Here is a 13,385-nt window from a genome sequence, read left to right as displayed (position 1 = left end):
CCACATCATGTGCCACTCTCTGTCCCACTTTTTATTATATTACCATTTCTCCTACGTAAATATCATGTTTTAGTTTTTTTTTTTGTTTCCTTAAGATCCAATAACTATTAATTGAGTAATATACAAAATTACAAATTCAAAAAATCAAAATGCATAAAAAAATGAGATTTTTTATGAATTTTCTACTATATTTTTTAATTTTCTATTATATATTGCTTTTTTGAAGCTGCTGTATTTATTTTTTACTCAATTAATAGTTATTGGATCTTAAGGAAACAAAAAAAGAACTAAAACATGATATTTACGTAGGAGAAATAGCAATATAATAAAAAGTGTGACAGAGAGTGGCACAGGATGTGGAACAGAAGATCCGTTGCGTTCTATTTCCTCCTCCAAGTGGTCGCGGAATTGTTTCTTGATATAATCCTCGAACTGCTTAGGCTTGAACTTGTGGCTTTTCGTGTTTGCATATAAGTTTGACTTAATGTGTGTGCGTGTATATACATATATTTTTCCAATTAATGCTCTTTAATAAGTCGCGGACTACCAACTAAAATCCTGTGATCCCAATTCTCGTCCAGTCCACAAACCATAAACTTTTAATGCAAGAGGCCTAGGTCTTTTTCAAGCTTCTTGATGAAAATGGAAGCAAATCTTGCATTTCCATTGTATCCTATGTTATCTAAGTACGGAAATATATACATACCAATCGTCAAATTAAGCTATTGCCTGATGATTGATACAGGTCCGGTTATCATATCTTCGTCAGCCAGCCAGGTTATTATGTACTGCTTAGTGCTTAATGAACCGCTCGGACGATACAAACTACAAAGCCATGCATGAGTTGCATGTTGTAATCCTAGTCCACACTGTGGCTGACCTGAAGGCAATTAGTGGCTCCTCAGGGTATGGGCCGGGAGTCATGTGGTGTGAGACGATGCAATAAATTGAACCCACACATTGTGGTCTTTTGCCTTTGGGTTGGGGCCTCTTTACGTTTGAAAAGTTTACATTTGCCCCTCAAAGTATGGACTGCACGCAGAGTTGTTGGAAAATTTTATGGTATTAATAATAATAGGAATTTATGACTTTAGAATTACAAATTTGATTAGGGTAGGTGCATTTTCTAAAAATGTTACCTAATTGCATTATCAGAATTTACTTTGTATCTACATTTTATGAAACAAAAATAAAATATATTAATGATTCAAGCTGGAGATATTATTATACTCGATCGGTATTTTAAACAATACTACATCCCATCTTTACATTTATTTTCATGAACTATATTAGCTTAGAAAATAAATAATTAAAGCCTGAACTTTACATTTTTCTTACAATCTTTTTAGGAGAGTCCCGTACAAGCTTCAACCTTGGCCATTTTTAAGATCGATCCTAACATTAAGAACCTTAACTATGCAGTTATGATGCGAATTGTGCTATCTCCTTCGATACCCAAAAATAAATAAATAAATAAATAAATGATAACTGGATGGTGTACAAACAAACAACAGAATAAAAGAAGGGGAACCTTTTCTACGACCAAGAAATGAGAGTTCCAACTGGAAAAATAAAAAAATATTCATAATTTTATGTTGGGGAGTTACGAGAAAGGAGATAATTGCACTCATTATGACATGACTCGAGGGGGGGTTATGACTTGTGCATGCGTAGCTACTAGTAATTCCTAGTGTTGAAAAACACAAAGTTAAGATGGAGAGGTTACGTGTGAATATTCTACTAGTCTTAAAAATGCATTAATTCATTTGGCATGAGTTACAAATAAAATTCAGTTTGGAGAATAAATTATTCAACAATATACTAGCACCTCCACATTAACACATCCAATAAAATTTTTTTTTTTAAAAAATAATAAAATAAAAATTCCGGTGCTACTGTTCCGAAAGGCTTAAATTAAAATTTCACATAAAAGAGTCGTATTTGACGCAATATCCAAAGAGTCGTAATAACTTTTTTATTTCTGAATAAAAGCTAATTACTTCAGGTATTGCCCTAATTACTTCAGCTAGTAGCTAGTAGTTTTGGTAAGAGAACCTAGTGATAGAGTTCATGTGTCTTTATTCTACTACATCTTTTTGGGGTGGTTCTGGAGCCAGGGACAGCTGCTTGTATTAGAAATAAATATAGTAGTATTTAAAAAACAAATAAATAAATGGCAATAATGTTGGTTAAAATTGATAAGAAGAGGTTGAGGAAGAAAGGCAAGGCTGAGATATGGGATTTTGAGCAGAAATGCAACTTCACCGAGAGGTTCAACCACCACCAACCTTTTTGCCATTGACCAGCAAACCCATTTTAATGTAAAACAACATCGAAATGAATTCATTTCATCTGTTACCTGTACATACGTGTCTAAATCGCCGCCCTTCTGTTTCTTGTTTTTTTCTTTTTCTTCAGTCTTTTTTTGCCTACAAAACCTTCCAATAAGTAAAGCAAGAAGAGCAAGTTAACTAAGAGAGAGCGTTGTTGTTGGATGTTATCGTAGAAAGACAGAAGAGTTAGTACTGGCAGCAGCAGTAGTAGTGCATTGGTGGGTTACCTCCAAATTAGGACTACAATTATTTCTTCTCTAAACTTTGAGAAAACAAAGAACCTACCACCCATTTTCTCTTTCCCTTCCAGATCATTTTCCTTGTATATTGCTTCGTAATTCGACCAAGCTGATCTCAGAAAACAGATTCCACTGAGGAGGACCCGCGGGTTGCCTTGACATTTTCATTCTACTGTTATTAACATTTCCTTCTTACCATTTCCAGCAATGGTTGCATTAAAACCAATAATGTTTCCGTGACCCCCCACCACCACCACCACCTCCCAAGAGTTAACTCTTGCTCGGATCGATTTTGAACCGGCCCGCCACCGCTCTTTTCGTTGGGCTGGTCTGGCCAGCCAGGCGGTGGCACGTACTTAAAAAGCTTTCTTCTCAAATTTTATACTAGTATATATATCATTAGTTTTGCAATGGAAGTTAAGGCACGGTCTAGATCGGCCCTACTAATGACTGGCAGATTTCTGAACCATTTGCTCAGCTTGATCATGTTCTCTGTTCTAGACCTGCTTGATTTTGCGCTGTGTTACTTGTACAAAGTGATAGATTTTTTCGTGGAGGCAGAACGGAAGCCCTGTTACTGCTCCTCGGCTAAAGAAGCCATCACCAGCAGTGGCAAAATCCTAGTCTCGGAGCAAGGAGAGTCTAAAAAGGTCGTATGCCTCACCTCTACCAAGTTGCAGCTGGAGGAGATCTCCGACACTCTCTACACTCGCCCTGCATTGCTCTCCGGGGTCTCTAAGTCCACCGTCAACCGCCTCACCGTCAACAGCCGCGCCGTCATTCAGAAACCCGACAAGAATACCAAGAGGGGAGGAGGAGGAAGAGGAACGCTACGCTCAACGTTCACCGTCAACTCCACCATTGTTGAAATGCTGCAAGGTAAAATCAGGGCCGCCCACCAACCCCCCCATCCTCCCATGCCAAGGTGGTCAGATTGTGATTGTAAAACCTGCAACTCCTGGGCGTCTTCTTGCAAAGAGACCTTATACGTCAAGGTCCAAGGAGCCACAGGTAAAGCCGCACCAATATTGCGCGCCTTGAGCTTCAAGATTTTTCCTTCGTGAATTTGACCGATCATTGACTGCAGCTAGTGTTGCATTAGTAGCTGTAGTAGATAGTAATTCTTTTTTTTTTGTTTTTCTCTTTGGCGGTGGAGCAGATAATGTGGAAGAAGACGTGATATTCATACACGGCTTCATCTCATCTTCAGCATTTTGGACGGAAACATTGTTCCCAAACTTCTCCGAGTCAGCCAAGTCTAAGTATCGATTCATTGCGGTTGATCTGCTTGGTTTTGGAAGGAGCCCTAAGCCAACGGATTCACTCTACACCCTGAGGGAACATGTGGAGATGATTGAGAGGTCGGTTCTGGAGCCACACAAGGTCAAGTCTTTCCACATCGTCGCCCATTCTTTGGGCTGCATCTTGGCTCTTGCACTCTCTGTCAAGCATCCTGCCTCCGTCAAATCCTTAACTCTTCTAGCACCTGTAAGTTTTATACGCTACTAGTATCCCAGTATATAAATCAAAATGATGCACTTAAATCTCCAAGGAGTTCTACATGGTGGCTTTTATTTCGAACTTTATACAGTTGATAGGATGATCCCATGCTTGATTATTATTATTATTATTTTTTGGTTGTGTGTGTGGTCCATGAGCGTTTATTGGGGGAAAGAAAAGAAGAAGAAGAAGAAGAAAGATTCACAAATTTTCAAAATAGATAGCATAATCTAGTGGTGTCAATTAATTTCTAGAACTAAGATTAAGCTTGCACTGATTCGTGGAATTTGACAAAAATGGCAGCCATATTTTCCAGTACCCAGGGGAGTAGAAGCTAGTCAGTACATGATGAGAAGAGTAGCCCCTCGGCGAGTATGGCCACTGATGGCTTTTGGGTCCTCGATTGCTTGTTGGTATGAGCATATTAGCCGAACCGTTTGCCTTCTCATCTGCAAAAACCACCGTCTCTGGGATTTTCTTACCAAATTACTTACCAGAAACAGGTTTGCGCCACTCTTCAACTCTCTCTCTTATGTATGCGTGTTCCTTACAACACTATAGTAAGCTTCCGACCCACCAAAAAAACAAAGAAAAATTAGACCACTTCTTCTTCTAGTAATTTATTAGCAAAACACCTAAACAACAATATTATTTATGAGCATTAAAAATAATGGTACAACTTATTTCCAAAGACTTTGTGCTTTAAGGACAATATAAGAATTTTTTTTTTTAATTTTTACGCTCCCACTCCTTTTTACCTCCTGACTGTCAAGTACAGAGTTTAAACTCTGAATTTAACAGCGAGAATGAGTATAATAATGAGAATATTAAAGAGTATTCTGATAAGTTTGACATACTCTATATATGAGTACAACGTTTCGACCGTCCACACTGGTCCCTTGCTACCACAATATCCAAACAGACGTCAAGTTTTGGGCTACCTTGCTGATGTCTAAATCCGGTAAGTTTTCCCAACCTTTCCAAGAAGTCTGGGACCATTTCTTGACATTCGGAGAAAGATCTCTTCGCAAGCTTAGGATTAGGGGTGCAAATGAGGCCACTCGAGTCGAGTTTTGATTTAATCGAGTCTAGTTTTAATTTAGTTTTATGAAACTCGAACTCGATAAGTTTTCAATATAAGACTCGAGTTCGACTTGAATTTGAGTCGAGCTCAAGTTTAAAAAAATAAAAAATAATCATTTTTTAAAAAAAATAAGTAAAGTAATAATTTTTTAACAAGTAATAAAATATTAGATATATATATATGTAATTTTACTATCAAAATAAAATAAATATATGTATAGATAACCCCGCTCGCGAGCTAATGAGTTAAATATTTTTGAATTCGAGTTCGACTTAGCGAGTTTGAACTCGGATTCGAGCTGCTCGCAAGCGACTCGATTCGTTCCTAACTCTACTTGGGATGCAGTGGTCTCTTCCAACGAGGGTAGAATCGGTACTTTAGTATTCCTCAGGTTTTAAGAACAAACAAAATTTTATCAAATCGTCCTGAAAATGTCCCAAATTTTGTTCTGGTCTGCGTAATTTAATGCTAATTCTTATATCCGGCCTGTTAAAGGTATCAAAGTCGTAATATTTGGTCAAAATATGTTGGATTGGTCAGGTGAAGTAAGCATATCCAAACTGAATTAAGATTAGTTGGACGATAAAGTTTTATGACATAGAAGACTAATGAATTGATTTCGTAAAGCCTCAATTTACTTCCATTTGAATGTAGATATTTGTCCAAACTCAGCAATCTGCCCCAAGAAGCCTTTGTTTTTTAAGGTAAATCCAAACACATTGATTTATGTTTTGCTCAATTTACCACTAGACACTGAGTAATCCTGTATTAGCGTCTCCTTAGTGCACCACTAAGTCTAAGCTGAATAGGAAAGAGAAGTTAATTGATTGAGGTTGAATTTGCAGTGGGACGAAGCTCTTATATGAATAGGGTAACGGAATGCATAACTACGATGGACGGGTAGGTTTGAGTTGTTATCATAACCTGGTCTAATTAACACAAACATCTATTTTTCTTTTTGACCAATAACAAGGATCATTTCGTTAGTAATTCGGTCTGATACCGAGTTTGAACATAGTATTCTTTGTTGAACACCAAAAGCCATCCATCATTATTCTATGCCTCAAACTTGCATATGTAAACCGATTGCCCGGATTCGTGACTTTTAACAAATACCTGTGAGAAACGTTCTGCCTTAGATAATGCAATTTTACCGCGTTATAAATATCATCCACAGGCTTTTGGTCCAAGTTTGTGGGATGCAGTCGTTAATCAGTCAAATTACAGTTTCTTCTGTTATTTTTTTCAAAAAAGAAAAAAGAAATAATTCAAGATGAATAGCATTCTTAATATTTTGCAGGATCAGAACATATTTGATTGAGGGATTTTGCTGCCACACACACAATGCTGCGTGGCACACGCTGCACAATATTATTTGCGGGACTGCAGGGAAAATGGAAGGATATTTGGATGTGGTGAAGAACCGGCTGAAATGCGCGGTGACCGTAATTCACGGTCGAGATGATGAAGTCATCCCAGTTGAATGCAGCTACAATGTTCAATCCAGAGTGCCTCGAGCCCAAGTTAAAGTTGTAGAAAACAAAGATCACATCACCATTGTTGTTGGAAGACAGAAAGCCTTTGCTCGAGAACTCGAGGAGATTTGGAAAATTTCAAGCCTTTAACAAACCCCAAATAACTTGTGGTGGTGGTAATCGTTGTCGTGGTCGTGGAACGTGTGCGCCTTCGAAGGAAATATATCGCTTCTTAGCCAAATCATTGATGAAACTTTGGATAAATTGATTTGGCCAGTCTTCTACTCCTCTATTCATACCAAGAATGCTGCTGCATATATATACATATATACATGTACTGAAGTCTTAGGGAGGTAGGGTTAATTTGTGAACAATCAGCTATCATAATTGAGGAACGCAAGCAGCAAAGCCTCGTCAGTCAATCGTGTTAGCTTGGTACTCCACACCGTCCCTTTTCTATAAGAAGCAGACTTTAAGAGTTTCGACCATTCCATTTTAGTAAATTGTTTTGGACGATTGAAATTTTAATTGTCGCCACTCACATGATGGGTTGAGAATTGATCATGTTCTTGATATTTACCAGCAATTGCATGGTTCACCTTCTGCTTTCTGAAATACTGCGTGCAGCATTCGCTAATTCATTTTGGGTATACAATGGAATACGCTATAATAAGTATTAATGCTCAATTGGTTTTGAGATACAGAATCTGAATTTCCCTCTCATTAACAAACTGTTTGTAGTCGAGGCAATGAACTCATCCCAGTTGAATGCAGTTACGCTGCTATTAACTGAACCTTTTGATAAATTCAGTAATACAAGTGCATGTTTTAAACATAAAAATCTATAAATTCTTTTTTTTTTCTTTTTATAAGTGAAAGGATTTGAATTCAAATTTACATAAATGCAAAGTAAAAGCCTTCTTTGAATTCAACAATGGTGAATCGTTCCATCCCTTAGGTCACTGTATCTTTTTTTTTTTTTGTCAACACAGGGGTGTCCCGCCATTCGACCCAACTAATCCCTTGCGCTTGTGCATTCCACCCCCAAGGATACACAAGACGGCAGAAGGAGTCGAATCCAATTACACGGTGCCAGAACCTAACTAGGCAATCCCAGCATCAACCGAGCCAACTTCGATGGGCACTTAGGTCATTGTATCTGGGAACTTTAGGCCTTGTTTGGACAGCTATTAATCGTCGAAAAATTACATCGTTTTTCGTGATCACATATCCCTATTACCTTTTTTTTTCACATATATCAAATCGTTACAATAAAATTTTCACGCCTACCGGAGGGGGGGGAGGGAAGGCTATGTTCCTGAACTCTGTTTTGAAACTCGGACCGGACCGGCCGGTCGAACCGGGAACCGGCCAGGTAGCCGGTCCGAGTCACATTAAAAAACCGGAAATTTAAAACCCGGTCAAAGCCGGTCAAAAACCGGGTTTGGACAGGGTAAAAACCGGTTTTTCCGGTTCAACAGTAATTTTTTTTAAAAAAAATTTAAACTTTTGAATATTATGTTTTGATCCCCTAAATTGTTAAAACTTATTGATATACCTCAAATATTTGATACTTTATAAATATTATCCTAAAATTTGATGTTATTTTTCAATTAAATTCATAATTTTAATTCTAAACTTGTTAATATTTATTAAATAATATAAATAGCTACTTGATTGTTCTAATTTCTTTGTATTTTTTTGTTAAATATATTTGAAATATCAAATATATATGAATATACCTTTATTAATATCAATATATTATTAGATATTATATATATAATATTTTAATTTTTAAATAATTTTTATTTATGACGTCATCCGGTTCGACCCCTATCGACCCCCGGTCGAACCCATTGATCCCTGACCCCTGACCTCGGCCGAGTCGCTATCCGGTCCGGTTCTGAAAACATAGGTCCTGAAGTGCGTTAATAGCTGAGGCCACTTTGGCATTCCATGGCCACAAAACAGGGACGGGGATGGCAGTTGGCCGAGGACTTTACGTACTACGTGTCATCTAGCAGCAGATGTTGTTGGTTGGTTGGCGCTCATCCAAATTCTGAAGGCCTTATTTCCTCCTGAGAATCCATTGAATTGACAGCCAACAACATAAGCTTCTCTAACATTTATGACTTAACCAGCCCCCGACTCAGTGTATTCATTAATGCAGCCATTTCTGTTTGTAATAATATATTTCCGGTTTCCCTTTTTTTTCTTTTTGGGGGGATGCTGTAGTGTTGTGGTACAAACGTGTAGTGTGCTTTCCATATGTCGATATTAATTTTGCCTTTTTCACTCACTTTTAAAGTTGTCCCTTCTAAGATCTACAATCAGATGGAAAGCACAAGGTAAAGAGAACCAATGACTTGATTTTATGCAACATCATCTACCCCCAACAATTTTTTGGGAGAAGATAGAACATATAAGCATTCCCGTAAGAATCAGACAAATCATTACATGAGTCCGGACTTGAAAAAGTTGAACAGACCTCGATTCCACTCCCAAGTTTGTGGTCGTGAAAACAGAAAAAAAAGGTCTTGGGAAGTGTAGGACAAGTTTGGATTATTAAAACAGTTTGGTCTGGCATTTATTCGTTTCACTGCTCAAATGATAACTTTCACTCATCTGTTGGCCAACCTGCGGAAGCCACATTGATCGAAATATCTACTTGCTATCCATGCCCGCACATTTTGATCTAACAAAAAGCTATTCATTCCCACCCCCCTCAATAGGAAGTTTTTTTTTTTTTTTTTTTTTTTTGTCGACGGAGTGGGTGTCCGGGTCAATTCCGTAAAGGCGGCCCGACTAATCCCACTTCGACCCGGCCCGGCGCCCCAACCAGACCTAGCACGTTAGATGCACGGAGAAGTCGACGTTGCTGCGGAGATTCGACCCCCCAGGACCTGACGGTCCAGAGGAAGAGCCGCCAACCACCAACCCATTCACGTGGGGGCCCCTCAATAGGAAGAATCTAACAATTTTCCTTGCTGTCGGACTGTAGGATCAGAAGAATTGTGCCAAAATTCCAAAGGTTACAGTTCAATTAAGACCCTCTTATTTAGATATGACAACTACTTTTTTCTTTTTAATTTTCTTGTTGGTGTGGGGGAGAGATTTTGTGGGGATTGACATGACACATTGCCCTAAATTGGCCGCGCGAAATTAACAGTACTAGTGATAGTCAACATCCATAATGCTAAAGTTTGGACAAAAATAAATATAATTTCAAATGTTTCAATTTATAAGGGCACTTAATTCCATTAATCGATTTTTGAAATTGAGTCACATATTGTCCCGTAGTTGGTTCGGTAATTTGTAGGTCTTTTGTTTGTTGAACGTTGTGGGAAGGAGCAAGAATGAATGCTTGTTTCCTTCCAAACTTTTGGTGATATGACGAGGCCCTTTCATCTTTGCTTCGTCTCGTCTACAGTTACTGATATACAGCCAATGTGAACAGCAGCTAACAAAGGATTTAATTGGAACGTAACGCCCAATTGCAAACTCAAAACATTTTGTTAAGCTAAGAAGAAAGTGGCACAAGTATTGGCGTTGGTGCTAGTAGTAAGTTGTAACGCGACCGTAAACTCAAAATGGGACAACGTACTACGTTGCCAGCTTCTTCTACCACCTGCACTCGGGAGGAGCTCTCTAATTTTCCAATTTGCGTGCTTGCCAACCTCAACTTATTTTTTATTTGAGATGATTTTGTCATGCCACCCAGGCCCACCTTAGCTATTGGGGTCTTCTGCATCAGGCCCACCCAGGACCTGACTTTTTACTGAGTTTGTTTCCTTGTCTCGCGGGACATTTTTTGCGTCACTGCTCGTCCAAGCCAACCCCCGAGGTCATCTAAGCCCAACTTTCCGAATGGATCTAATAGCTGGGGGTACATGAAACTTGTAACTACACCTACTTTGATACAAAACTATCTCCAACGTTTTGTTGCCTTGCCCCAATTCCCCTCCAATCAACATGTGCATAAGTAAGGAATTTTCTTTGTAAAATTGTCATATAGGCATCTAGCATGTGATATAAAATAGATCAATATTAATCTTAGTATACAATAAGGATTTCTTTAACTTTTAAATATCAACTAGGGCATCTCCTTCAATTTTTTTTTTTTTTGCGAAAATGTCCTATAGCAATCCAATTCTTAGTTGTTTTACAGTAATATACGGGATCGGTATCATTTCAATATTAGTATATGATTAGTTAATATAACTCTTAAATAGCAACTAAGAAAATAATACTTAATTTCTTTATTACATGTGATTGTTAAAACTTTAAAATAGTTATCAAAAGAAACACTATACCAACAGGAAAAGAAAATGACAAATAAAAGGAACCAAAGACAAGAAAAAAAAAATGAAAAAAATCAACCACGGATACAATTTTATTACTACTAAATTGACTTGGACTAAAATGATAGGAATATTTGTCAAAAAATAAACAATAAAAGTTTTGCCTTTTGATTTTTTTAATCAAGTATCGATCTTTCCTAACTTCGAGAAACCTATTTTAAGGATTGACACTTCACCAAACTCAACTTTCTGAAGGTAAGTAATTTTTTTTTTCTTTAGAATTTCTTCTTATAGTTTAAACTTTAGTTATTGATTATTCACATAAATATTACTCCCTCCGTCCCGAAAAGTTTGTCACTTTTCGGGAATTGGAATATTTTTCAATAGTAGACAAGAAGAAGAGATAGCTGTCTGTAATTCCTAAATTATCCCTGCCAAGCTGTCTAAATTTTGCCTATAGTGGTGCGGATGAAGTTATTCAAACTAGTCAACACTTTGGGCCCACTACATTATTAAAGCTACACTAACTTTTTGCTTATTTTGCACTGCACGCGCTAGTAAACATTGGCTAGCATCAGCCACGCACTTCAAAGCGTGTCTTGTTCTTTTGACAATTTATGCTGGACCCACATATTTAAAGGTAGTGTCAGAAGGGTAAAATTAGAAAAAGGAGAAAAATTCATTTGCCATTTTAGGTATGTGACAAATATTTTGGGACAGACCAAAATGGAAAGCATGACAGTTTCAATGGGACGGAGGGAGTATTATTCAAGTTTATAATATAAACTTTATAATGAATATTAATTTGTACTGCGTTTGACTGTTTGTCCCTCCTATATTAAAATCCTAGTTCCGCTCCTGCCTTTAGCAAGGCTCAGACAATTACGCCAATTCAGAATTCAGAGAGAACAACAAAAATGCATACTACAGTCATCAATTGCCACCATTGCTTCCTCGCATGCCCTCCAGAGGAAGAAGAAGAAGAAGAAACTACAATCATATGCTGACACCACTGTCAATGACCTTGGTGTCAAATCAGCACGCTATTCTCCTAATAATCAATAAGCACAAGAATTAATCTTCAAAATCAATGAAGCAATGAAAGCTAGCAACATCTCTCCCTTCATTAAGTTGGCGGAGTTGGAAAATTGCGATTGTGAATCAAAATATGAGATGATTAGCCATGTTGACTGCATCGAAGGAAATCAGGATTCAACCACCGCTAGCTGGTTGCAAACCCTCAAAGTCTTGCTAGCTCTTGTGTTATTTTTTCGCTTTCATACACACCAACATCAATCAAAGGATGATCATGTGGGCAACCGAGAAGAGAAGAGCGAGGGGTAAGACTTGGTCGGGAAAATGTTAAGCCAAAGAGGTGGGGGCAAGAAAAACATGCGTACTAATCGGGAAGTTGATGAATATTCGTCAAGTACTTGATCTCCGATTTGAACTAATCATAGTTTAAAAATCATCTCTATAAATTAGTAGGATATCTCGTATTCAATATATATATATATATATATATATATATAAATGTCAGGCCCTATTATAGCAAAATATTCAAGATTTTCAATTAGGAGTAGAAGAGGATAGTTACACTACCTAAGCTCTTGATTTTATTAAGCATCTTTATTTTTTTCGATGAAAAATGAGAAGACATTTGATTGCAAAGATGGTGCTCTTGATCTCTCCCACAACTTAAAGCTGAATCGCGCAAATCCAAAATGTATGTTATCTTTCGAAAACGAAGATTGCCAAAGAGAAACATATGTAATCAGCAAATTAGCCAGATGCAGATGATCTAGGTTATTTTGCTCGATCGCATAGATACTTACTTGTATATATGGTGCGTAATCAAAACTTTGGCATGCATGCGGTGTAAGTGATGTTGTTAGTGTTCGTGAGAGTAGCGTAGGAGCTGATGATTGCAAGAAAGCTGTAACGTTCACTTTCTCCGAATAGGTTTCCTCCACACAATCAAATCATTCGTGCATGCCCGCTTTGATTCACTCATTCATACATGCAATTTTTCAAGCCCATGTAAATGTACAAAGTACTACTCTATTTTGAAAAACTAGGCCGTATTCTATCTCGTACAGTTATATGTAATTAGGAAGTAGGAAACAAACTGTACGTGAGGATGGCCATCCGGCTCGGCCATACCGAGCTAAATCCTTTATTATTTGGGACGGGTCGCTACCAATTTTGGTCATCTCGGCTAGACATTGCATGCGGATAGCCGAGATGACTCCCACATCAACTGGTGCCTCGGATTTGTGCACGGCATGACACGACATCCGAAATCTTATCGGAGAATCTGACACCTGCATGGCGGACAAGACATCTGACGGAACCTGTCTACTGTTCCGTCCCATCAAATCAGATTGGACACACTCAATCCCTGCCAGGTCCTAGGGAGTTGGAGCCCACTATTCCTTCCTTCAACTTGTCCC

The 13,385-nt window shown here is 38.0% G+C and overlaps 1 protein-coding gene across 1 annotated transcript; it reads left to right on the top strand.

The window, feature by feature from the left end:
* The first annotated feature begins 2,464 nt into the window (after positions 1 to 2,464).
* On the top strand, positions 2,465 to 7,217 carry LOC113704028 (probable lysophospholipase BODYGUARD 1). The gene is made up of 4 exons (XM_027225641.2): positions 2,465 to 3,583; positions 3,732 to 4,060; positions 4,376 to 4,575; positions 6,457 to 7,217. Exons 1-4 carry the CDS (start codon positions 2,983 to 2,985, stop codon positions 6,779 to 6,781), a joined length of 1,455 nt encoding a protein of 484 aa, XP_027081442.1. The 5' UTR covers positions 2,465 to 2,982; the 3' UTR covers positions 6,782 to 7,217.
* Positions 7,218 to 13,385: the final 6,168 nt, after the last annotated feature.

This window comes from Coffea arabica, chromosome 8e (assembly GCF_036785885.1).
Source record: "Coffea arabica cultivar ET-39 chromosome 8e, Coffea Arabica ET-39 HiFi, whole genome shotgun sequence".
Lineage (NCBI taxonomy): Eukaryota > Viridiplantae > Streptophyta > Magnoliopsida > Gentianales > Rubiaceae > Coffea > Coffea arabica.
The sequence above is the reverse complement of the archived record's forward strand: the minus strand, read 5'-3'. Positions and strand labels throughout refer to the sequence as shown.